The sequence below is a fragment of the Plectropomus leopardus genome, chromosome 3 (genome assembly GCF_008729295.1).
Source record: "Plectropomus leopardus isolate mb chromosome 3, YSFRI_Pleo_2.0, whole genome shotgun sequence".
NCBI lineage: Eukaryota > Metazoa > Chordata > Actinopteri > Perciformes > Serranidae > Plectropomus > Plectropomus leopardus.
The window spans coordinates 28,582,574-28,610,527 of NC_056465.1; the positions used below are offsets into that span (position 1 = coordinate 28,582,574).

The window sequence follows — 27,954 nt, forward strand, 5'->3', positions numbered from 1 at the left end:
TTTACACAAAATCATTTATTTACAGTTTCTTGTCAGTACAATAATAGTAGATTTCATACAATACACAATTTACACATAAAAACTTAACAGAGAGAAACAAGATTGGCATCACCATGCATTAGTTAAGCGTTTACAGAGTATTATCAGGAGTTCATTGATGTAATTCTTTTACTGGAGCTCAGGGAGGCTTCCTGGAGCACGGTGGCAAAAGTACAACTCCCTTTGCAAACTCCAGAAAGAGGTGGAAAGGTTCAAGGATGACCTTCTCAATAAATAATGATCGCCTTGAGCCCAGCTGGACTGTACAGAAGGGAAAATGGATTAATCTGTCCATGCTTGATAGACTCTTGGTGGTTTTGAATGGATTGAGTCTTTTCTGCCCTGAAGTTAAATAGTGCTGGTTAGCATTACATGTACCCACTGAGATTCTATGACAGAGAAGCAAAATATGGTGAAATATTTCAAATTCAATCAACTTGGCAGTCATTTTCTCAAGTTTTAAATGTTATGGCCAGGACACACCAATCTGACATCAAAGAACTAGTGGCAATGAAGGGCAACTGTTGCGTTGCCTCAAGTTGCCTGTGTCTTGGCCAGAGAGTTGCACTTGAACGCACAGCAAAGACTAAAGCCAATGGCCAACTAGCAGGTACGTTCTGCGCCTGTCAGAGAGAAAGAAACTCTGCATACCAGCAGGCAGCGGTACCCTGTAATCATCATTCAAAAAGGAAACATGTAGATTGACAGGACGGATTCACGATGCTAGTAAGCCAGTTAGCACATTAACAACACAACCTGATGTTGAAAGAACAAAGTATATTTCCTGTGCATCAACAAACAATAAGAAAAGAGCTAATCGCTAAAACAAAAATTGTACAAATTATTTTTTAAAAATTAACTCTCACCCTTTTGACTTTAGCCGTTTGACTGCTTCCTGCACTTCCGTTTCACTTCTGGTGCACTGAGTTTAACTGCTAGTCAGTGATTTTATTCACTGACAGCATCTGTTATCCTAGTCGTCGATTCAACATGCTGAATAGGACAACAAAAAACCCTGAAAAGGGGCTACTTGTGCCAATGGTGTAGGAACACTGCAAAGACTACACCAATAGACGCTCACCCATGGACTGATATTAACAGCCAACTGTTGTCTTGGTGTGTCAGGGCCCTTTCAAACGCAACCAAAGTTAAGCCAGTGAGTCTGAAGAAATAGAAAATATGCAATTATCAAACATGCAAGGGGTTTTTTTTTTTTTTGCCAAGACTTAAACAAGAAGATTTATACCAATCTAATGCCTGTCCGATAAATATGAACCTATGAAGCTACATCAAGCAGTCAGTTAGCTTAGCTTTGCACAATAACTACAAAACATGTTGTATCTTGTGTTATCTGTCCAAACAGGAAAGTGTAAAAACAAGTTGTGATTTGTTTGTGAATTGTCATGCTATCAGCAGGTTTCAGGAGACCATACCACGCCATTTTTTCCAGGTTTCAAGTCTTTATGCTACGCTGAGCTAGAATGCTGCTGGCTGTAGCCTCGCATGTAACGGACAAAAATGAGAGTGCTCTTGCTTTTGAACTCTCTTCAAGAAAGTAAATATCCTTAAGGTGTGAAAGGAAAACAAAGAAAGCTCCATTATGCCATATTCGTGGTATTAACATTGAATCCCTGTAAAATGAAATGGTGCTACTTCTACTGCCAGTTCTATGAGATTAACATTTTCATTCCATGCAGTGTGTTTTATCTGTTGGAATCAAGCTTAAACTCACTTTATTTGATTCTAAAAACGTTGGAAACTATTTCTTAAGTCATTTAACCAAACATCACAAAGCTCCTTTAATCTGCTTTGAAGTTCCCCAGAAGACAAAATAAATGTTTGGAGAGCCCAGCTTACTTTCCCATGCAAAGCCTTGCATAACGGTTTACCATTATTGTTACTTTGTCCTTCAAACTCCCCTGATAACTTCTGCTCATGAATAAGCCAATTCTCCTGTCAAAGCATGCCCCTCAAAAAAACCTGCATTCTTCCATGTGCAACCACTTTCGAAGCCTGAGATTCTGTAAGTGATGGACTGTGAGGCCAAAGACCACTAATATTTTCCCTTCCTTTCTTCCCTTCACCAAACAGTTCCCCAAAAATGATTAAATCCATCACTAGATAATCTCGCTCTTATTCCTCTTGATGTCTTTGGTCTAACATTTCCTCCAGTTGCTTTACAGCTGTTGGGCCTCCTCAGCTGACCTCACACAACCATTGCATTTTTTACCGGACTTATCTCTTCCCACACCTGGATTCAATCATCGTCTTTTTTTTCTTTCTACAGGGTGGATGCTACATCTGCTGCGGGGAGATGTTTGTTTTCATCTGGAGATCTGAACCGTTGAGTCGTGGACGGCCCACAGGCCTGTGATTAGAAAGGTCAGTGATAATGGTGAAAGCAACACATGTTGTCGTCCTATACTACTCTTTTTTGAGTGTTTTTCTGAAGTGTGTTGCTCATATACATAATGAGAAGAGATTGTTTTTGGATGTGGGGCCAGCTTCAAGTATAGGGTTGCAATATATGGTTTCATTTTTACATACAACTTCACATTAGCACCTTTTAGCACACATTAAACAATAAATCTGTTGCACATTACAGTTAAAAGTGTAATTAGGCTTGAGTGGAGTTACCTGGGTGCCAGTTTTTTGCTAAATATATTTGACCATAATCCTCTTGGGCCCAGTATATTGTTGATTACTTAACTTCATCCTGGAAAATTAAGTTGTTCGACTGTTTGTGAAAGTCAGGGTCAATCTGTTTAAATAGTTCCCAAGAGAATATGCAATTTATTTTTCTAATTAACAGCAGGCTGGTATTTACTTGTCATGCTCTCCTGGTTTCTCCACGGACTTCGGTCCCCCTGATATGGCTTTGGATTAGTTCAGCTTGAAGCGCTTTTCCCAAGGGTCTGCAAGTGCTCGTTTTGCAGATAAACAAGTTTGCCGCTTTTATCACAGAGGAAAGTTTACTCCAATCACCAGCCTCAATTAAAATGACCAAATATTTGTTACTTAAGTATAATAATCGGTCTCAGTAACTACAGAAAATTTAACTTATATTGTCACAATGATAGGATTTATGAAAACATGGCCAGTAAATCCATAAGCGTGTTACTTTTTAATGATAACTCTCATGTGTAAGAATAATACAGTGGAGTTTGTTAATGAAGAGAAGCCTCTCTAAATAACAAGATTGTTTTCTGAACTTGAAAATATTAAGGTGGTGTACAAATTGTAAAAAATTAAACTGAGTCATGCAGCAAAGTATGAAATGGTTAATAGATTGTACTCAGCTCCAAGAGTTGACAAGTGATTACGTAGCTGTTCAATTATTTGCTCCCAGTGAGTCCTGTGCAAGATCTCGCTCACTTTAACCACACTATCTGCCACACGTACTGAAAAGTACTGTCTTTTACCAGCAGCACTTTTAAGGTACTGTAATACTTGTTACATGCTGATCATCCTTAAGTTAAATTACATAGTTATTGCACTTCGAGATATATCGGCAGCTCACAAGCACATTACCCAGCAACAACAAAAAAGTCCATTTAGACCCTGAATGAGTCTCTGTAATGGTTTCTAAGAAAGTGAGATATTTGGGAATATTTGTTTAAGTAACATTTTCTTTGGTGATGCTAATTTGGAATGTGCGGAGGACAAAAGGAAATCATGTCATACCTCTCAATCAACTATCCTCAATTCAGACTGCCTGCCACTAGTGGGATCCATGCTTGTCTTGGCGAAGGCCTTGGTCTTGCACACTCTAAGTAGGTGTGAAAGGATGTTTGGCTTAGTCACAGTTGGCAATGTGGCATGGTAATGAAAAACATTAAGAAGCATGACTGAAAACATCCTCTGTTCCCTGGGTGGTATGCTTCACCCCGCTGCATGTGTCTCTTTTGAGTGAGGCTCCTCTTGGTGGAGTGAGTTTCCCAGTTTGAAGAAAAAGGGCTCAGTGTCGCTGCAGACAACAAGGGCCTCAAGTTGGTTTCTTTCTGATCTTGAGGAAAAGTTCAGTTGAAAGTTATGGCCTATTATAAAGTGTTTGGGGCCTGGCATAGTATTGACTGTTTCTGAAGGTTTGGTTTCAAGTCAAGTGTTGAGCGACGTCAGCAAAAAGAAAGTGGGGAAAGTGGAATACCACATTTTGGAACTATAAAAGTTACATTCTCAAAAGTCAATTTAGTCTGTTCATACATAAAAGTAGACCAAAACTAATAAAAGTAAATGCCAGTCACTGCGTTACATATGGTCAAATGATGCACTTTTTTTGGGAGGGAAGAAATTAATAATTAATATACCAAACCCTTCAAGTAAGTATAAGTCAAATGAATATCTTGTATCACTCTCTTGCTTTTGCTGAATTGCTGTCTGCCTCGTTTTTTGTGCATAGACAGGAGGGAGTTCATACTCATCAACAGACGGCCAACTTTATTTCCATGACATCATACCAATCTTGACAAAAGACCTAGAAATAAAAAGAGCATACAGCAATCAGCCAAAACATTAAAACTACTGACAGGGGCAGTTAATAACATCTTGTGACAATACAATGTTCGGTTGGAAAACCCACAAGCATTCATGTTGTTGCCACTTGACATGCACCAACTATCCAAACACAGACAAGGTTCCCCCCTACGTGGCAAATGCACTCCTAAATTGCAGTGGCCCTTCAGCAGTACAATGCGTCATGCCACACTACAAAAACTGCTCTGGATTAACCTGACAAATGTGACAAAAAGCTCAAGGCATTGACCTGGTCGCAAAATTCCCAAGATCACAATCGGATCAAGCATCAGTAGGACATGATGGTACCACACCTTGCAACCCCCAGGACTCGAGGGACCCACCAGGATATTCCCAGAAGACCTGTGTCCATGCACTGACAAATTGAAACCAAGTCCAATCTGCAGTGGGGCCTCTGACCTGTCGAGGCATGAACACAGGACCTCAGGGGTACTGCCTCATCTCAGAAATGCTCGCTTTTGAGCCCAGGTCGACACTTTTTGAGTTTTTGTCTATGTACTTTAAACCATTCTTGAGCTGTTTTTACTGCATGGCATGGTGCAGTGTCCTTTGTCATCGGGTAGTGCCGTTGCCATGAGGGCGGTACTTGGTCTGTAATGGTATTTGGATGGGTGGAGCGTGTCAAGTGGCATCCACATGAATGCCAGGACCTAAGGTTTCTCAGCAGAACATTGCATTGTAACAAGATGATTGATCAGTAAAATCATAAATCAGTGTAACATTACTGTCATTAATATCTCAAATTATCTTATCTAAACCTACCTACCTTGCAACATCTATTGGCGTTCTTGTGTGCGCATGGACACTCTCCTCCTGGTTGAAGAGCTGACTCTGCGGCCCTGGGTCCTGCCCCACCGCTCTGAAGGATAGGCCATTATCTGAGAGGCTGATCTCTGCACCTGCAGACCCTCTGACTCCCTCATGTCCCTCGCCATCTGAGACAGAGTTTGACTTGGGTTGGTCTGCAAACGTTGGAATAGACTTTCTCTGCTGATTTTCCTTTCTGGACAGCTGAAGGTCAACGCCACTCCAGAGTCTGACTTCATCTCCCTTGAGAAACCATCAGAGGTGCCATCAAAGCAGCGGCCTATAGCAATTTCCTTGGCCACCCTTGGGTTCTGGTCTGTGACAGTGTAGATGCCGTAGTTGTGTCCCAAAGGATCAACAGGGGCTAGCATGGTGAATCCATGGGACTCATTGTTATGAGCAACTGGTGGATGTTTGATGAGATACTCTTGTAGGAGGCTGTTGGTGCCAATCCTGCGACAGTTCCCCTGAGGAAGGACTGATATGATGGACCTGTCCACCTCAGCTTGATCAAACAACATGCCGCTGCATTTGAACTCTACACAGGCTGCTGACGTGTTTGCCTCTCGCATGTCCCGAGTGCTGCGAATGTCTCTTATGCCATAAAGTTTGCCTTTTGTTTCTCGGTGTGTTCCTCCCAGATTCCTTGACCTGACCATAACTTCCTTCTGTCCATGGATCTTGACCTTAATATAGCATGCTCTGAACTCCTGGGGATTAGGCCACCAGGAGAGGTAGTCCCCTGTCCAGGTTGTCAAATCATTCTCCTCAAAAGGAACAACATTGTATTCATACTTGTCCTTTTCAACTCTGAAGAATCTGAAATGATTCGCATCAAAAGGGGCATTTTCACAACCTATTAAATTCTGATATGGATATATTGGCCCATTCGTCTCATCAAGATTATTTTGGTTAGGTTTTGCCAAGTTGATTTTGAAGGCTGTTTTCTTCAGAGCTGGATCCTCGTGGTCTGAGCGCTGGTAGTCTATTTTATCTAGATATGGCTGAGACACTCCAATGATGTTTGGATTCATTTTGGGGGAAGACGGAGCTGCCTCGAGTTCTTCCCCACCCATCATTGCGGTGACATATGCTGTGTAGGCATCAGGCCTTTGGGCATCACAGAAAGCTGGTAAACAGGCCCCATTGGATCCAGTTATGACGCTGTCGAAGCGGCCCCATGCCCTAGGATTAGAGGAATAACCAGGTTTAGGTTCCAAGTTTATCAAGCTGATCACAACGCCCTCCAGCTGTTCACTAGGTAGGAACTTGTCACTCATGTAGGCACGGACTTTGACATAGCAGCGTCTATTTTCAGGCACGTCTAAATTGAAGAGCCTTCGTTCCCTGATCTCCATGTTTCCTATGAGGAATGTGCGCTCCTCTCGTTTGCTCCGCCCATGACCACCAGTAGTCGTTGTTGTATAAGAGAAGTCACTCTCCTCCTCCCAGACTCCTGTGTCTGGGTTTAATGACCACAGTTTCATTTTTGGAATGTGCTCTTGCATTTTGACGTGCTGCGTGTCGAGAAGGAGTTGAACAGCTCCAGCTCCAAGCACCTCCTTGTTGGTCTCATCTCTGAAGTCCACAGAGAACATGCCGTAGGTCCTCAAAGGGAGCATGTCACCCTCATCGTCAACAAAGTTGAGATCTCCAGGGGCTGCGGCTGCCGTGGTGATATTTCTTGGGTCTATGAATGTGACGCTGGCTTTCACAGTTCCCTCATAGATTTCTCCATTGTCCTTGTGGAAGGAGTTGGGAGGAATAACCAACTGACCAATGGGGTCTTCCCCTTTTATTTCCCCAAGGTTAATGGAGTTGGTTTCTCCTGCATTGATATCAATTGGTGTCTGCTTTCTCATCACCTTCACATTGTGGTAGATGGACCCACCTTTCTTGTCAAGGATGAACACCTTTGGAGTGTCAAGAAACTTCTCAGAGGGGTCAACAAAATTCACCACTAATCTCTGTGTGTCAGGAGTAATTTGTAATGTGAAACCTCCTTGGTATCCAGTGGTGCCCACCCTCTCTTTACCAATGAAAATGTGCCCAAAACGCAGAGGCTCATCATTGTCAGCAGTGACCACTCTGCCACGAACAAGCACAGTAGGCTGCACACACTTCTGACAGTTGCACTGTGTCACAGCCTTGATAGGGAGGCTGTAGCTCCCACAGTCAATTATCCGACTTTCCATAGTTTGGACCCCACAGCAGAACCCAGCTCCATCTCTGCAGCGCATATCAAAGTCTAGGGAGCCAGCACATTTGTTGTGAGGACAGCGACCAGCGTTGTAGTGCATGGAGTCAGTCCCGGGTTGAACGCAGTCTATCGGCAGTCTGATGAGGTGTGTCTCAGGGGTGGGGTTGCATGCTGGCTTTCCTTTTGCTGTGAATTAGACGATAAATTGTGTTAAGCTGGTGTTCACACTACACACAAAAAGACACTTTCTCAGTGCCAGAATGAACACAGACTTGCCATGTTGAAGATGCAACTATTGAAGTCTACTTTCTCTAAGATCTTCAAAGTTTATCAGATCTGTGATATTTCAATTATAGAGTTGTGAGGTACTGGATATTGTACATCGCTTCATGAATGGAATGGAACAGACAGACCATATGGGACAGACACAGACGGACAGGAGTACCGAGAACAGCTCGATTGCAACCTGTTGTGCTTGTTTAGCTTTCAATATGTAGAATTTTGTTTAGCCAGTTTCTTGTAATAAATTGTCAATTTTATGTGTAGATTTTGGTCCCCAAAGAGATTAAAATAAATTGGTAATATTTCTGTAGTTTTTGACGTTATTGTAGGCTGCAGAAGAGGGCTAACGCTTGCGATATAATAATAATAATATTGTGCATTGTCTGTATTTATTATGAATGATCCACCAGCCGATGTTAATATGGCATGTTTCAATTGTGTGACAGCAATGACTTAATTACCGGTGCAGCAACAATGACCCGGTTAGTGTAAGTGCTTGTTGTTTGTCTTTTTCATGTTGCTAACGAGTTCACTATATGGTTCTCTATTACCTAGATAGTGAGGAGGGAGTAGTTATTGTGTGAACAATTTCAGACACAGCCTTGAGATCTGCAGGGTGCGTTTCTTGGAGTGATGGCCAATATGCGGGTTGGTGTGACTGCCCATCTATATATGTACGTAGGCGCCTGAGCAGTCGGTCTCATTCTCCGCTCCGGATTACTTGGACTTTAGCTGAGTTATCTTTTTTTTCCTATGTCTCTGCACGTTTACACATTACTGATGAACTGACTGCAATGCTAGAGCAGTGGCAAAAAAATCAATACAGCATAGTATTGCGCTGTTTTTGCAAGGCAGTATTTTTATCGATGCATCGTCGTAAAGTATCAGCCTTCTTTATTACATGAATCATTAATATTACAAATGCAAATTAAATGTTTGTTAGCCTACTAGAATAATCAAATCAATCCTAGTAATTTTATTACTAGGACAATAAAATCATTTTTGAATGGTTTTATTACTATAATAATAATCAGCTGGACACATTTTAATGCAATAAAAATGACTGAAGTGAGATGAACAGACTGAAAACTTGTCTAATTAGATAAAATAGCTCTTGAGAAAGTTTGCCATCGGAAATAATTTGCAGTTCAAAAAAGGAAATAAATCGCAATATGCTGCAACATAAGGTATTGCAATACTCTCACAAAACATTTAAAATAATATTGTATTGTGACTTAAGTGCCGTGATAATACTGTAATGTGGGGCCTTTGGTGATACCCACCTCCACTGCATACTTAATTTAACTTTTTTAAATAAATCTATTTCTCTTTAAAGGGTCATGTTAGGTCTCCAGATTTTGTCCTTCCTTTGAGGCAGGTCAGGAAAAACTGTGGAGTGAATAAATTGCAACTTGCCAATTTAGCACTTAAAAGATGCTTTTTTGCCCTTTTTTCACACATGGATACACACACATAATTTATTCATACACACACACACAATGTCTGCATGGCCTGAAAGTACCTCTGAGTGGCCAACTTGGACGGTGAAATGTGCATAAAAGGGTAATTAGACATGAAGTTGAAGGGAACATTTATTTACCAACCATCCAGATGGGAGTTGGAAGGAAAGAATTTTTGTTCACCCAGTCATTGGCAGAATAGTCAGTGTGCATGATATCATGGTTGAGCTTATAGTGAAGTATCCTCGTTAAGCTCCCAATCTCCCAAGTAAGTCGGTAATTGCAGACACATGGAGCAGTGTGATGCGTTTGAAACACCATTAGTGTTCTGCTGATGGCTTTACCAACAGAGCTCTCAGTTCCCTATGATAATAAATTATGTAACTTATAGTCACATGTGTGAGCTGTGGTTAACACATTTTATGGGAGAACAAACTAAACTTCTGCGTAATGTAAAATGTAAGAAGTTTTATGTTAAAGCAGTAAGTTTTTCTGCTCTGAAGCGCAGGTGTTGTCCTGCACACATACAGCCTCTCCTGCCATAATGACTTTGGGAGTGCAGGGATTTGTCAGTGGCCTGGGATAGATTACTTTAGCACTCTTCCATGAATACCTTGTTCGTTAATCTGTGTCTTAGCTAACCAGCACCTAAAGGACATAAGTAATGTGCAGCTCTCCAAGGGATGTGGAACCGCATACTTGTCAGACTCTGAGAGAGAGAAGAAACAGGATTTATTGGCAATCCTGGATTTTGCCTTGACACCAGGTGTTCTAGAGAAATTGGGTTTGAGGTTTTACAGTGTCCAGAGCCATCTCACACAATAAAGCATCCCTAGGAAGCTGTAGTTTCAACCAATGTCAACATAATAAAAACGTACTGCTCCAAACTCAGCCAGTTTATGCACTCTTATATTTTTATTTTCCTATTTTCTTTGCCTGTAATATTTTTTTTCCAATGACAGACAGTCTATTAGTTGACTTCTCTCCCTCCGTCAGTTGTACGACTCTGTGGTTTTGTTTGAATCCTCTTTATGCACGGGCATGGCTTGTGGATGACTCGGTTGGAGCTTAGCGCTGACATTCCGCTTAAAATGTGTATTCAAGCTCCGGGGCAGCTGCTCTTTATACACTAAAATAAATTGCGGTTGTTTGCTTTTTGTCAGTGGTTTTCCTTGAATCTGTGCAGAGCTTTGACTGAACACGTCATTGTCAAACGCACTGGGATAGCAGCCATCCTGAGCTATAATCCCTGTGTGCCACTATCATCATAGTAAATTATTTTCTTTCCAGTCTGATGATGATGAATTACGGTTTACATTACATCACTGACGAGAAGGGAGCTTTTGTTTCATTTTTAGTGTGAGAAAAAACTTTTTTTTTAGTTTTTCTCCTCAACTTTTAAGTATTTAACATTTAACTAGCACATTTGCATCATGGAAACTGTCATAATGAGGCATTAAATACTATTCTACACAGAGACAGATTATTAACTATGTGAATGATATTAAGATGTCCAAGATTATACATACCAATCACAGTAAGGAGGGCTGGAGAGGACTTGATGCTTCCTGCAGAGCTGCTGGTTTTGCAATAGTACTCCCCTGACTGCTCTGGCTTCAGGTCCCACAGTACAAGGTCCTCTTCATACTTGTACACCTTCCTGTCCAGCAGGGTCCCATTGTGATACCTTAACAAATAGTTACAGAGATATTAAAAAAGGATAAAAAAAAGAGTTAAAATGCTGGTAGCAATATACAACAATTTATAAAATTCAGAAGCATATACATTTTATGTAAAATATTGATGATGTTTTACTTATCACTGTTAATGTGGAATATATATATAATTTGTTATTCATTTATCATATACAATACTACAGTACAATACTACTATGATGCTCTAGGTACCTCTCTAGTTTGTCAGTTTTGGACACAACAGCGTGGCAATTTACATCTTTTGTTCCACTTATTGTGGTGTTTTGTTGGGCCTTTTTTTCAAAATAAACTAAATTCTTTTAAAGGATATTTACAGTTTCTGCATGTTAAATGCATACAGTCTCTTTTCAAAATAAACTTAGAAGGTTGGTTAAAAAAATTATTTCTAGGCACACCTAGAAGTACAGGGTTAGGTTTAAGGAAATGGTTGGCTTAAAATAAAATAAAATAAAATATCTTGGTTACTAACATAATGTGATGTCGCCAGCGGTGTATGCTACACATATTAACACACTACATTGTTATTTGAATAACTCAGTTGACCTTTGACATGAATGCTGGTCTTCCAGGCTAAAATCTGAAGGTTTTTTGACCTATCCACCACCGCTAAAGGGTGACCAAGCGTCAGTGTTTGATTTGTTGGGAGTGAAACCAGGTTCAGCTCATGGTTGTAGTTTTCAAGCAGGTGGCTTCTTTTGACTTATTTTGGTTCAGTCTCACGGCTCTCATCAGTGTTGCTTTTCATCCGTGGCAGGAAGATGCTTTCAGCCAAAATAAACCCCACTGCAAGCTACCTGCCCAGCACCTAACAACAGAGGGGAGTAAGCTACTAACAGATGAACTTAAGGGAGTATTTTACCTCTGACGAGACATTTTTCTCAGGGACGTTTGGAGACCAAAACCTTTTACAAGTAACTGATTAATGCTGCTAAAACAATAAAAAAAAGTGAAAGTGGATTTTCAGGGAGCTTCAAATATAAATTTCACAATGTGTAAAATTAATCCCTGTGCTGCTAGCTGTTTCTGTGATTAACAATGTGCCAGCACTCGTATTCATCTCACCAGTAGTATTTGTCAGGTGTCGGTGATCCCGTTGCCTTGCAGCACAGCATCACCCGTCCTCCCTCAAAGCGCACTTTGTCCTCTGGGTGCTTCACAATGTACGGCTTCTCTGTGGAAAACGGAAAGAAGCAAAACCTCAAGACCTTCCTCTGACTGTTGTGAATTGTGCTGCAGAGTTTTGAGACCTCATAAAACTCAGTCAAACGTTACATTTTGTTCTCACTTTGGTCCCTGTGCTTATGAAAAATGATTGTTGAGGGGATTACTCTTTCAAAAGCAGCACCGGCCTATTTTTTATTTGGTCTCCATGCAACACAGCAAGTAAGCACTCCAGACAATGTGAAGTCTTACAAAGGGCCAGACTGTTTATGTTGTAGCTTTGTCAATTTCCTGTTTCCTACTGTCCCAGAATATGATTGGAGGATTTACTGGCTGTGGGGAGTAATAATAATAAGGACCAGGAAAAGTCTTAACCTGAAAATGAAAATAACTCTTTCAAGAAATAGCCACCAATATCTTTAATTAATACTAAATGATACAACAGACTTGCATTCTTTTTGGTTTGATTTAAAGCAACAGACATCAATAAAAAATATGTTTTTAAAAATCTTTTTTATTAGTACTCACCGGCTGATTTGAGGATGGCCCGTACCCAGGACGACCCTGTGGTGTTACTGGAGGAGGAGACGGTGATCGGGGCAAACTTCTCTTTCCTGATGGAGATCAAGGTCGACCTGGAGGAGCAGATTCCTGTGAGCTTGAACTGACCTTTGGCATCCGTACGGACACGGATCACCTTGGGCTGGCTGGCCAGTGCTATGAAGGCTCCTGCCACAGGGACACCAGTCACACTGTGGACTTCTCCGTGCAGCACGTGGTCATCACACGTACACCGGCTGCAATCTTCATTGGGACGGCCCTCGGTGCACTCGAGCTGACATTTGACTGGTAAGAGAAAAACAAAAATGTGAGCACAAACACCCATAGAAAGAACAATATTATGACTTTTGCAGCAGAGAATCACCTGGGCATGGACTCTTCCCACACTTCTGTATTTCAACAGGCCGTCCAGTACACTGAACCGTCAATGAGGTCCTCACACATGTCCTTCTCCGAATCCTGCGGCCTCCACCACAGGTCACTGAACACGTCCCCCACCGACCCCATGGACCCCACTTGGCTGATCACACAGAGAGAGACAGCAATAACGTAAGTTTTTTTTCCCTCACAATCAAACTTTAAACAGCGTGGTCTAATAAGAGATGTTAACTCTCTTGTGCGTGGGTGCCCCGTGTACGCAGGACAATACATTGAAAATTATTAAATGGTGTAATTATGCAGTGCTATGTGCATGAAAAGTATAAGGAAGCTGATTGTAAAGCTCGGATTGAAAGATCAATGATTACAAATAGCTCAATCAAAAACATTTAGGATTACAAGTTCTCTTTAGTAAAGGTTGTGCTCTGAAGGGTTTCTTTCTGAGACCGTACAGCAGAAAATGCCACACAAGCCTTCTCAATGACAGAGCTAAAGTTTTTGATTTCCTGTTGTTAAGGGTTAGGGTCAAGTACAATTAAGGAGCCTATAAACTCAAAACCCACCTTTTCAAAAAAGCCTGCAATTCCTGTCTCCCATCGCTTCCCTAAATCTGAACTGCCATATCCTTTACATTTTGTTTTAGTATTCTGTTCTTGTGGTTCATGTAAGTGTCTTTCGGTATTTTTTATTTGTATTTGTATTTGTTTTGCATTTCATGTAATATGTCTTTGAGTACTAAGAAAAGCGCTATATAAGTCCTATCTATTTTAATTATTATTATTATTATAATTATAGCTATAGGAATTCAGAAGTAAGGGCCACATCAAGGCTACGGTCAGCCGTTGGTCAATGTCAGGCCGTTGGTGAGCGTCGGCCAAGTGTTTTTGTGGTGTCTCGTGCACTGTTGAACTTAGTTGGCCTTCATCAGCTGTTTTTCTTCAGCATGATGTATCAGCACTAGACGGCGTGGCCCGTTGGTGGATGTAACCACTCTGATTGGCAGTTTAGATCAGTGCACGAGAGATAAACCGTGTCAAGAGGGTGTGAGATGAAAACAAACTTAACAATCAAGTGAGATTGTAGTTTTGGTGTTCGATAGCAAGAAACAGTTAAAAAAGGCACAATTTGATCTTTAAACACACTGGTTTTTTGTTAATGTGCTAACTGGATAAGTAGCTTTTAGAAACCACATTACAAATGTTGGTCTTCCAGTTCCTCTAAAGATTCTGATGAATACAGGTACTGTACACTCAAACTGCCCACCGGTATCAAACGTTATTTACTCTCACGCAGGCAAAGAATGTGTGTGCAAGTTGCTTGTTGCTTGTTGGTCTCTGCACTGAGTTTTAGGTGCCACTTTAAAAGGATTTTTGGCCAAGAAACAGCCAAAATGAGGCTATGCAAACAGTTGGCCTTTGTCGCCACTATTTCTTTGAAATCTGTTTGGTGTGTTTGGGCCTTTAGAAACACACATTACAAATACCTTTGCTCAGTTTTTGTTTAGTCCATCTAAAGATTCATAGTCACTAAAGAGGTACTGTACACTAACTGCCAGCTATTTGTGGCACTTACACATTTTTTATTCTGTGTGTGTTTCTGTTGCTTTAAAAGGATAATTTGCTAATTTTCAACCATGTATTATATTAAAACAATGTGAGCTATAGTGTAGATGAACTGTGGCAAACTTCTGTCATCTAAACAGTCCTAATATCCCTCCTCAGCACACGGCAAAACTCCTCAGATGACATATTTTAAGTCATGCAGTCATGATTATGCTGGCCGTTGGGCTGTTGCTCAAACTACAGACTGAATGTACTTTCATATTTTCGTATTGTCCACCAACCATGCCATCACCACGGACACAAAGAGTATAGAGCTTTATCAAGAGACAGACCCGCCAACAGACCTGTCAAAATCCGACCAAACGGTAAAAGTAGGCTGCAGTGATTGAATATAAATGAAGATTATGCTTCTCCATTGCCAATTTTGAGCAAAAACATCCTTTTTCTTTGTTTTCTCTGGTCATGTAGCACCAGTTTCAAAAGTATTTGCATCTTTCTACTGCAGAGACGGCCTAGTTTCAGGAATGTCTCTATATAAGTGAAATCACAGTCTTTAAAAAGGCTTCAAACAAGGAACTGTGGTACCCTGTAACAGAGCTGAGCTGAATACAGTGGTCCCAGTCACCATCAGGGAGCTCAAGTGGTAAAAGCTAAATCTTGTGGTTCTCACCTGTACATGGAGGGTTGGAGCACTCCCTTCTCTCTGTATGGTGCCCCTGACACGCTGGCACCAACAGGAGAGGCATGGGCTGAGTGTTCACACACATTTCCTCTGGCGGACTTGGATGCCTACATCATCACAAACTGTGGTTGAACAGGGACCCCACTCACTCCAGTCAGTCCAGTAGCTCTGCACTAAACACACACGTTGAAGAACGGAGTGAGATCTTGAGCAAAGCTGCTGTTAGCAAACAGAATCATGAACAAGAAAACCATTATTTCACATGGCAGAAAGTAAGCAGCTGAGAAAATGTATGTGATCCCTTCCAGCTTAAATGCATGCATATGAAATACATTCATGCATGTTTGGCTAGATATTCATATAAGTAAAAGGACTGCTTTCACTGCGCTGAGCTGAGCTACCTGGTGGACACTGAAAGCGGACGTGGTAGTTGGAGCAGACACGGCCCTGGGGCTGTTCCCTGTTAATGCACCAGAAGCCCTTCTCTAGACTGGAGTGGACCACTTCCCCGGTGTCTGCCGCTGCCACCCAGTCTGTAGTGCGAGCCTCCATGGCCGTTGGCCGAGCACAGACTCTCTCCCTGTAATAGAAGCGGATTGCCTCCAGCCGCTCATAGTCTCCATTCCCTCCAGGATGGTCGATGTTGAACCAAGATGTCCACTCCGTCACGCCTGGAGGCACGTGGAGAGGAGACATGGATGAAAACCAAAAGAATGTGGGGTCAGAATGGAAAAAAAAGTCAGAAAGAAAACAATTCCCAGGATCCAGAACTAAGGGAGGGGAGTGTGGCGGCTGGAGCTGGTCTTACATGGGGGGGAGGCATGGGTCAGAACCAAGAGAAAGCAAGGGAGGAAAAAAAGCAGGGATGGGTTACAAAGTTTAAGAGGAGGTCTGCTACCGCCATTTGAAACTGACTTCATACACCCCAGGGAGCTTTGCATTGTCCAGGTTCTTTCCCCCTGGCTGCACTGATGAGGCATATTGTCTGATTTTTTCGTCTGCCGCATGATCTGAAACCTGAGCATGTCCTCAGGAGAAATATGAGGGATTCATAACTAAAGAATGTGTTAGCAACACACTGATGATTTGTTTTGTTCACAGAGTGATGTATTACTCTGATAAATAAAATTCTCTGGTGGGCTGCAGAGTGCACTGAGGTTATGGGACAACAAACTGAACACAGACTAAAATGGCGCTCTCCTCTTCAAGTCAAAAATTGATGATAAGTCATCAAAATCTCAGCTCTAACAGCTGACCGCGGATATAATCGTCACAAATCAACGGGTCGAACTACACCAATCAACACCCTGTCGTTTTAGAGCACTGGTGTGCACCTGTCCACACTGTCTTTGCCTCACAGTTTGCCGTACAGTCAGCTCTGCATGTCACTGCTGACTGATTCAGTACCTGTTGTCTGTGCGTCAGTGAACGTGTTGAGGGCCACTCTTCTGCTCCTTTCTGATGGACTCCTGGTCCTCACAGCTCCTGCAAACACAGAAAAAAGGCAAGACACGCATAGACATTCACGTATTTTTCACAAATAAATTGCAACTCGTCAAAAACCGCCACCTTGTCTCTGAATCTACACATCAAAGTATGACGTACTAGGTACCCTTCTGCATCAATACTGGATGTTCAGGGACTGCATGTCAAATTGCGCTTGTTGCATCCATTGTGTCTTTTCAAAATAAACTTCAACTTTCATAGAAATAATACAATATGCTCATTAGGTGCATTCAGTATTTTTCAAAGTTAACTTACAATGTTTGTAAAGCTCTTTGTTTTTATGTTTAGGCAACAAAAGCACATGGTTAGGTTAAAAAAATAAAACAATTTTTTGCTTAAAACAAGTACAAGTTGCTACTGTACTCATGAAGCGTCACGTAACCTATGTCATGTGACAAACATCAGCGTAGCGTATCACGCTACACATACAACCACACTATGCTGTTATTAGAACCACTCCAGTCAGTTTTGGTTTCACAAGGGAAATGACCGCCGCTAAAGGTGTTTCTGTTCGGTGGTGTCTGACACTGACCTCCACTGAGAAAGTGGCAGCATTTGACAAATTGGGTTGCTGCTCTCTGCATAAATAACTGACACTACCCGCAGCGTTATCGTACCGCTACGAAAGGCTCCCTTGTGCATTGTCTCAGACGCTAAAATCACTAATCATTAATCCAAACTGGATTAAGAATGGGCTGTGAATATATGTATCCTTATTCCCTCAGAATCCTTTAGAGTTTCATTTCAACTGATATATCACAGTGCATGATGCGGGTATAAAGTATGTCAGGGCTCTGTATGTTTGGTTGTATGAGAGTCTACTTTCAGTGTTGAAATAATATTGAAAGAGAAATTTTTGTCAGCACCAAAATTGGAAAAAAGAAATAGAAACTAATTAAAGATCAAAATCTGATTGAGCTTCTTTACTGAGCATAATTCCAATATCTTTATGCACGTGCTCATGACAATGTGCACTGGGAGTGGGCGTGTGCACACAGATGCAGTCGGAGCACGTTTTACTTTTTCTTCATGACATAAAGACTCTTGTAATTGCACGCATCCCCTCTGCATTTTATTCTTTATGCTCTCCTTTTTTGCATTTTACTCATTTTTTGACACAGGCCTTCTGTCCTTTTTATGTGTTGAAACAAAATCTAGAAACTAAAAACGGAGAAAAAAAGGCAAGAAATAGTTTGCTACTTTGTCCATTTTTCTTTCTTTTTCCATCCTGAAAGATTTCATCAGTCTAATTTGTCTACTTCCATCGCCTCCTTTCCTCTTTCTTCTCTATCTGATCCTTTTCTGTCTTTCTCTCTGTGGATTTTTCGTAGTGCTGCACTTCCTGCTTTAACGACCATCCAAACAATGGAACATCCCCTTCAATCCATCATCTCCCCCGAGCTCTTTGTCATACATCTTTCCATCCTTCGACTTATTGTCCCCCCCATCTTGCTTGTCCTCCTCCAGTCCTCCCTTCTCTTGATCCATCAACAAGCAGCCGCTGCTGAGGACGCTAATCAAGCTCCAGCTGTGACAAATCAGCGCGTGCAGTCATCTGTTCACCAGCGGCCGAGCCAGAAAACTTAACTCGCTCCATCACCTCTTACAGAGCGCGACACACACACACACACACACACACACACACACACACACACACACACACACCACACCACACACACACTCCTACCTTTTATGTAGCAATTTTCTTGCTCATTTATTTTTTATCTTAATGATATATGATTATATTATATACACATACCATGCACACGCAACATGCATACAGCATGCCTGTGTTGCTGAGTCATCCTTACATCATCATCATCTTTCATACATGTGCTCATACACACCAGTGCAACTGTGAGGCTCAGATGAAGGGAAACGATACCTCATTAGAAAGAGAAAGATATTCAGCCTGGCATTCATTTTAAATTTGGCTCATGATATGAAACATGCACCAATGACATGTTTCCCCTTGTGCTTTGAAGTTTAATGATTCATTTTTCCTACAGAAATAATTTTTTATGTTTTTTAAAAAAAAAAAACCTCAGTTGTTTGCTTGCTTGACTTTTCATCCACAACTTTTTCTTGGGCTGTGTGGAAAAAATATAAATGTCACAGTCCGTGACAGAAACACAAAAGTAGCTCATGCAGCTTCAGTGTGTGTATGTGTGTGTTTGTGTGTGTGTTCCGTGCAAGTACTTAACGCTCTCGGAGAGACACCGCTGAGTTTACGAGCAGAGACTCCCAGCACAGAGTCCAGTATCGATCCCAGTCCCCACTGGTTTTTTACGGCTCACTTCAACTCTTTATTGTCATGCCAGCACATTTCTTTTCCTTTTGATAGATTTAGCAAAGAAGGATAGCGGCTCAACAGAACAAAGATCCACTGTCCAAAAATTTATTACAGAAGTTTTAGGCTAACACAGACAGTCAGCTGACCCTCATGGTTGTTAGTTTTTTTATGCCCCTGGCTTTAAAAACCATTGATAGGTTTCCACAGCGGCTTTGACTCTCTGATACACTGGAATAGCTGGATAAACAGAAGCAAATGCTTTCACACTGATCTGCTGGGCAGATGTGGCTCTGCTTGCGGGTTTAGTTTAGTAAATCAAATCAAATAGTTTTTCCACCCTTCTCCTTTTGTCTCCTGAATTCCGTGTCTGTCCTGATTACATTAGAAAAGACAGTTTTTCTGCCACTGGACAGAATATCTCTGTTGTGTTTATAATCTGCAAGCTCTAGTGTTCACTCTAAGAATTTTTAAAACCTGCAAATGCATGCTGCGAGGGGACACAAACAACCGTTTTGTTTCACTTAATTAACACCAACTTCCAAACTTGTGGCTAATTAATTACCCTCCACCGCTTTGAAGTGTCCATTTATTTCCAAGAAATATATGAAGCGGCTTTCTTGCTCTGGTTACATAACATTTCGTCCTCACTCTCACCAAAACAAAGGGAGTTCACAGTACAACCATTTGGCTCCTGATTATCATTTCAAGATGTTTGACAATGAAAACAAAATAGCAAACGATTCTTAGAGTTTTATGAGGTGAATAACAATTTCAGAAAGTTAAAAAAGGGAAACTCAGATTAGCTTCAGTACAAGGCAAATGTCGAGGTAGTGACCTCAGTTATAGTTGGTATAAACTGGCCCAGTTCCTCTTGTGCAGACTCACGGAGCTTATTGTGCTTTTGAGTGGCATGTTAACACTATGAATTTTAAAAGCTGGGAGATTTTATTGGGGCACTGCTTCATATGGCTGGTATGTGAGGGAATTTACCTCATCAAGGAGCAAGTTTTTCAAGCCAAAGGGAGCACGGTTAGAACTTTTGATTTCCTCTTTAGTGCTAAAAACAAATCCACCTTTAAGTACTCCGCTAGTACAGTAGATCTTGTTTGTCCTTGTTCATGTGCTCTTTGTGGGTTTGTGGGTTTTGTGCTTTGTTGACACAGATCTTTACAATTTTGACTTTTCACGGCTAGAGCCAACAATGCGTTGTCCATGCCCTCTAAAACAACACAGAGGCATTTTTTAATTTGATGCTACTGTCAAATGGCCAGTACTGTTGTCATTGTGTTATGATGTGACCGTGATATGGTGAAGGTATGGCAAGTTTTGGAAGAGACAAAAAAAATTATCAAGAGCGTGTAGCTTGAGACGTCACCTCAGTGGTAAATAAATATTTGTAGGGCATAGTCTAGTGTAGGGACTGTTTGTTTTCATCTCTTGCGTGATCTCTTTAGGCTCACCTTTTTTCTCTCATAACTTAAAATACAGATTTTCAAAAGGTTTTTACGGCGCGCTGAACTATCTGCAGCGGTCTCTGCCTCTTGGAAAATGAGTCATGTTGGGGGACCTTCATCTGGCATTCAGGTGCTTGCCATGTGGCTATATGTGGGACTGAGATGCAAACCATCCTACAGATGCAGGTCTGCTCTGGTGCCATTATAATGTATCTCGTTACCTTGTCCAGGGTTTATAAGGGTTGTGGCAAGGCTGGCCGAGGTTTATAATAACCGTCACATGGTAGGGTTCATGTCAAAGGTGAAACTGTAAGAGAGGGTGATACATATGTATTTGCATTTTACTATGTTAGCTCGTAAAAGCCAAAAAGAGCGAGTGTTTCAGCAAGTGACTTGGAGTGAAAAAACCTCTAGCGGTCTTAGGAGTTATAACAATTGCAAAGGGGGAAGTTTGGTGCTGTTGTTGCAGTGACAAAGTCTGTATAGGCTGTTTCAAAGGTCTTTTAGTTGCTGGAAAACAATAATGCTGTTAGACTTCTGGTCCAGACACTAAAACAGTGTATGAAATACTGAACTTGAGTCCTGAACTGAAATACACACTGTGAGAAACACTGAAACCTTGCTGCTCAATGGCAGGCTGTTCCTTTTGACAAAGTACAAACTTGATGTCAGAAATACAAGTGTAACGCTTCCCTAAAAAATATAAACCACTGCAAAGTGATAATTTCAGCAGTCAAACTAAAGAATTGGACACCATAAGGAAACTCTGTAGCGCTCATTTAATTGCAAGTGAGAGAAGAGCATTTCTATCTGTGTGTCCTGTGTATCTGTCTTGTCACTTTTATTCTGCAAACCTTACCAGTGTTGTAATGAAATGTTTCCTTCACTGATTTGTGTTTTGCTCCTGTTAAAGTGCAGTGTCCCCTTCGGTATTTAAGGTTAGGGCTAAAGGATTTTTGTTAAGTTTAGGGGAAAAACCTACTGATGGGGCAACAGACTTTGACACAACAGACCCTGCAGTGGTGTCCAGTTCTTTCGTTTGAATGCCGCAAACCACACTTTGCTCTTCGTCATTTCCCTAAGGAAATGGTAGACTTTTGTTTCTGACATCAAGTTTGTACCTTGTTGAAAGGAACAACCTACCATTGAGCAGCAAGGTCCAGAAAACTGATATCAGCTTTTCCCAGAGCGTGTATTTCAGTTCAGGAGTACTTCAGTTTGTGTTTCATATGCTGTTTTTGTGCAGTAGTGGCTGGACCAGAAGGCAAGTGGAACAAGAATTTAATTTCCTAGTAACCGAGCGACACTTTGACATGGCCATGACCAATATTGTTTTTTTCAGGGCTGATACTGATTTAATATTGCCAACTATTAGTACTTAATGAGACAGATGACTGATATTTGGAACTGATATGCATTTACAATACCAATGAAAATATTTCTTTGGAAATTTACAATTTGAAATATAATAAACTCCAACACAAAACCTTGTGTAAATGCCTTTAGCAAATTTTTAATCAAAATTGAAACTTTCAATATCATAAACAGCAAGGTCTCTGCAACTTTTGTTTCTTAAGTTCAGTGAAAATTTTATTTAAAAATGAATGAATAAAAATATCTAGGTTTTATGAAGTAAAAGATCCTCCAATGCTGACACTTCCTTTGTATTGCAGACTGCCTTCCCTGGTGTTGGTTGAGTGTAATACACACACTTTTTGATTAATTAATTTTATATTTTATATTAAAATAAAACGCTGATACAGATAATGGGCAAAATGACGAATATTGGCCCCATTAATAGGCCAGGTCGATAATCTGTCGACCCCTATTATACAGACTTTGTCACTGTAACAACATCACTTAACTCTTACAGCTGCTAAAGGGTCTTTGTCCCTTTAACATCATTTGCTAAAATTCCTGATGCTGTCATTCCTTTTCAGAGGACAGTCTCATCTTTGTGGGTTTGGTTTTGCGCTTTGCTCACACAAATCTCTTTTTGACTTTTCACAGCTAATGTAATGAAATGCACATACATATATGTATCACTGTCTCCTGCAGTTTCACCTTTGACATGAACCTTGCCGCGTGACGGTTATTATAAACCTCGGCCAGCCTCGCCCCGACCTTCATAAACCCTGGACAAGGTAACTAGATATATTATAGTGGCACCAGTATCTTAGAGCAGACCTGCATCTGTAGGCTGGTTAGCATCTCAGTTCCACATATAGCCACATGGCAAGCACCTGAATGTCAGACTATGTCCGCAACATGTCTGAAACATAGCTCCTGGATTACTTTGTATCCCACACTGCCGTCATTGTCATCTCTGAGACTGTTTTGACAACTGCAATTCTTATTTTAGCAGACTATCTTTGGATTTAACGATTTACGTCACAGTGGTTGGTTCTGAAATACAGCAGGCGTCCTTATAGCCATGCTACAAAAAGGCAAATCCTCTATTAATAATCACTGGTGGCTTTGCAGAAGACAGCTTCACTTTTGAGTGGGAGTTTTCCTCTTTCGCCAGAATCTAATAAAAATGCTGCTGAAGAGAGGAGGAGGAGGAGGGGGATATGGGACTTTATGAAGTTGCACCCAGAATGGTTTCAGTCAGATTAGAGCAGTATGGTTATGCCAGATGTATGTTGGCAGAGAGACAGGGCTTAAATAGAAGGCCTCGGTCCTGTTTATGATATTTCAGATCCTTACAAGAAGGAGAAGAGGTGAAAACACCAGCCCTCCCTGTGTTACGTAACCTACTGGAAAAAGTTAAGCTCGCTAAGAGAACGAGCTTGTACAGTATTTGTCGACGAAGTCTAACACAGCGGCATTTCACGCATGAGTTCACTGATGTGAGTGTATGTGTGTGTGGGCCTGCATATGTGATGATCTGTTTGCCATGTCATATGGAAGCTGTTTATGTGTTTGGCTAGCGTCTTAGCTGAGGTGTGTGTGGTTGCGGAGGAGTCTGCTTTTTCTCTCTGCATCTATCTCTCTCTCTCTCCGTACCCCGGCCTTCTCAAAAGTCTGATCCCGAAAACATCTGCGGCTCATTAAAAACGGCAATTTTGTCCCTGACATTAACTAATGATGCAAATCAACCACATGATTTAAGGATTTACAAAGGTATAACAAAGGCTTTGTATTCTCAAGCATTTTCTACCAAAAACACAGCGCGGGCAGAGTTGAATTATTTCCGCATTGAAAAATATCTGGAAGTCCTTGCTTGAACCTCTGCACCTGTGCACACAGGTAAACAAAGCCAGGAGCTGGAAATAGCTCAATTGCAAGCAACTGATTAGTCCTGCAATAAATAATATCTTGGCGTACCAGCACATGCATGTAAATAGAAGAAAAGAAAGATGTGAAATGGCTCAGAGGTTGTCATTAATGGGAATTTACGCCTTCTCCTTTGATCCATTGTAATCCCTGTCTCAGTCATTAAAGTCAGCTGGCCAGACGGGGCTGTTTGGAGTCAACAGTGGTCAGCATCTGGAGAACTAGCCCCTGTGTCTGATTCACAGCGGCCCTCCAGCTGCTGCTCACATACACCACCTAGCTTTCCTTAAGACAAGAAGATTGGAAGGTTAAAGAGGGCAGATTACAGGAATTTAAAGCCTCGGAGCTGGAAGAAAGACTAAGAGGTGGTAATGCCACAGTGTTCCCCTGAGGTTTACAGTGAGCATTCAGCACCAGCTGCCGCCTTCAAATAGGCAAACAGCTCATAAAGCTGTAAGTCAAACTTTTCTTGTAGAGCACATTTAAAACAACCACAGTTGACCAAAGTGCTTACCAGTCATAAAATACAAAACATATAAATACAAAAGCAAATAGGAACAAAGGAGAGATTAAACATAATAGAGCAAAATTCAGCACAATAAAGGATGAAGCACAATAAAAGGTTAAATCAATTTAAGTTGTCATGCTCAAAGCAGTCATATGCCAATGAAAAGAGATGGGTCTTCAGTAGCAACTTCATTGTTGGAGCAGTTTTTATTTGAATGGGTATGAAGATACAGTAATTTCTTCTAGATAAGGTGGTGCCAGACCATCTAAAACCTTAAAGGGATAATTCACCCAAAAATTTAAATTCAGTCATTATCTAATTACCTTTATGGCAATGGAAAGTCAGGTGAAGTTTTACAATCCACAAAACACTGCTGGATTTTCAAAAAAGACGTTGCAATCATCTTCCACACAAATGGTGACCAGGATTGAAACGTTAAGAAATTGATTAAAAAAATAAAACCACAAAATGTCTCCATACTGCTCGTCCAAAGTAAACCAAGTGTCCTGAAGCCCTAACATGCCAAGTTGTTTTGAAAAACTCTGGCAGTGTTTTGTGGACTATAAAACTTCACCGGAATTTTAATTTTTGGGTGAGCTATCCCTTTAAAAATGATCAATAAAACCTTACAGTCAGTCCTAAAACAGACCAAAAGCAAGTGGAGGGAGGCCAATACTGGAGTTATGTGGTCTTGGTTTATTTTTCCACTTAGGAGACAAGCGACTGCATTTTGAACTAACTGCAGATGCAAAGAACAGGACAAAGAATTACAGTAATCTGGCTGTGAAATAAGACAAAAAAAGCATGAACGGCTATCTTGAGATCTTTAGGGGGAAGATGGGGCTTAAATTGTAAGGTGTGTGGAGAGATTGACAGAGAACAAGGCAAGGAGAGAGCGTTGGATGGAGGAGGGCAGGGAGGAATAGGTAGGGAAAGAAAGGTGGGGAAAGTATTTGTGAAGGAATTCCTCAGGGAGACAGATTAAAGAAAAAGGAGGATCAGATGAAGACAAATGGATATTGGGAGACACGCAGCTATATTTTAGTGGTGGACTGAATGCAGCGAGGGGGGGCTGAGACCGTCGAAAAAGAAAAGAGTGACACGCTGGCTAGGGGAAAAGAGGACGGTAAAGCCATTTTACCTGCACTCTTTATTCCCTCCCTTTATTCCATTTTCTCATTTAGCCGAACGCAAACCCAGCAGGTGGGAAAATGTGTTGCTGGGTTTGTGATCACTTGTTTCCAAGGTGACTGGGTTTATATCTGTAGGGACCGCTGGCACTGTGTTAGAGGGTAAAATGAGGACAAAACGCACCACCTTACTGCAAGATGTGGATGTACAGCTAAAGGAGCGTGGCGCGGAGTGTAAAGTTTTACAGTCCATTTTAGGGCCGGCTTTCACTCACGGCCGTAATACAGTGTTCAGAGTCAATCCGAATCACTATTTATGCATTTACTTTCCCTCCTCGACAAACTGTCAGTGATAGACTCATCAGCAAATGGCACAGAGCCTCCGTGAGACATTTACGACCCCGAGGCCTTCAATCCAACAAGATATGGAGGCTATTAAGGTGTAGTCACACTCGTTGGCTTTTATGAACAGCCAGTTCTCTTCCTTAAAAAAAAAATGTTAATAGGGAGCAGCTGTAATATGGACAGAAAGTGACAGCTTTGGAAAAAGGGCTGCTGTTGGTGTCATTCAGGCAAAGTGGCAAGCTTTCAAAGAGTGATAAGAGCGTAATTTGGGGGAGAGGCAGAGCATAAAACAATCCTTTTGTAGTTGACAGTCCATCAATAAAAACAGAAAATAAAACTGAGGAAAAAGTAAAACTGGCTCTCTGTGAGCTTATAAAAGTCACTATGGCTGCAGTGAGATACTATTTTTTCTGAAAGGCATGCCTTCTGCTCACCGATAGTGGCTGCAGTTTGTCAACATGAACACAAAGCCTGTGCCACCTGAACTTTTAGTCACCAGGAGCACTTTTACTATCATCAGCTGAGCTTTTTCTATGTTTAAACTAAACCTCACAGACCCTCTCCTCCACCTCCTCCTCCTCCTCTTAACGTCATCTATCACCACGTGTTGTCGATTACCCTGGTGGTGAAATGTGCTGGTGGTGACTTAACAAAAGAGATTAAGAACTACTGAGGTGGTCTATAAAATAACACACACACAGCCAAACAACACACACCCTTATCACATCATGAGCTCACCCCTCCTGCTCTGACATCCTCGGGGAGATACCGTCAACCTAAAAAACTCTACAGTTATGTCAGTTGCGGTGCACATGTGCGAGCAGTCTGGCCCTCTGTTTGGTACAGTCTGTGATAACTAAAAACCACAAGGGAGGTGAAAACTGAGCAAAAAATTGTCTATTTCTGGTATCATTTTTGCTTGATTTTACAGAATATCCTCGTGTTTATGCTGTTTTTTCATCCATTTAAAAAACAAAGAAAAAAAGCAATAATAACTTGAATTTTTAGTCTTCACTTACCTTGGCCCAGAGCCACTGAAGCCAGGACGCACAGCAGGAGTGCCACCTTGTTTAATTCCGACATGGTACCCGCCTTCAGTAACAGATGATTGGTTCTTCTTCAGTGATCCTCTATAGTGTTGACATACATTAAAGAAAAAAAAGTCTTCAGATACAGCTGAGAGTAGCCACTCTAGTTTGTCAGGTGTGAGTGATGCTGCCGGTCGAGCAGAGCAGAGCCGCTGCTCTTTACTCATGTGAGTTTAGTTGCTGAGTTGGAGACAGGAGCTCAGGCGTTTTTAAAAGAAGGGGCATTGGGAGTGCACACCAATCCAGCCCCTCTCTGCTCACCATTGGCCAGTGAAATGTAACATCTGGGTCCCCCATATCATCTTCCAAAAAAAGGTGAGGGTATGGTGGGGGTAGAGAGAGAGCGGGAGGGAGGAAGAGTGTGCACTCGCGGGTGCTGTTACTGAAAATAAAAAGGTGTTTTCCTGCTTGTCCAAGCAAGAGCTCATAAGTTTTGACATTTTTGCAACAATATTTTCATTTTTCTTTGATTTGTAATCCTCTTTTGCTCCAGTGTAGTCATCTTTATCAACAGAGCAGGTGTGTGCACGTGTCTGTGCAAATACAGAAGAGTTTACAGTACTTTTGTATGCTTTATTGGCTTTTTGTTTTTCATTCAAAATGTAGAAACGTGGTTTGAAACCATTTATGATTTTTTGTCAGTAATGATGATAACTTAAGGCACTGCACATTGTTTATTCTGTGTTAAAGAAAGGCAGCAGCTCTAATTGTCCTCTGTCAAATGTCATGTTTTCTTGGCCCCCCATCTCTCTGTCTCCGTCTCACTCCTTTTTATCTCTTGTCTCCCCACAAGACGCAGGACAGTGCCAGATGCTGCTCTGCCTCTGGTTCGACTTCTGGTTCAGTTTTGTAACTTTTTAACAGTCGCTGATTGCAGGGTGATGCACTGCCAAAGAGTGGAAGTGGCGTCATATGGCATGCCATTCAGGAAAAACTCCACAGAGCGCAGACACGAGAGGTGCTTATGAGGT

At 41.4% G+C, this 27,954-nt stretch overlaps 1 protein-coding gene across 1 annotated transcript; it reads right to left on the bottom strand.

Moving 5' to 3' along the window:
- On the bottom strand, positions 1–27,140 carry cilp2 (cartilage intermediate layer protein 2). The gene is given in 11 exon segments (XM_042484004.1): positions 1–4,513; positions 5,339–7,765; positions 10,851–11,008; positions 12,099–12,207; positions 12,726–13,043; positions 13,123–13,278; positions 15,369–15,462; positions 15,465–15,553; positions 15,782–16,051; positions 16,788–16,865; positions 26,915–27,140. Coding segments are annotated over 10 exon segments (3,753 nt in total). The 5' UTR covers positions 26,979–27,140; the 3' UTR covers positions 1–4,513; positions 5,339–5,348.
- Positions 27,141–27,954: the final 814 nt, after the last annotated feature.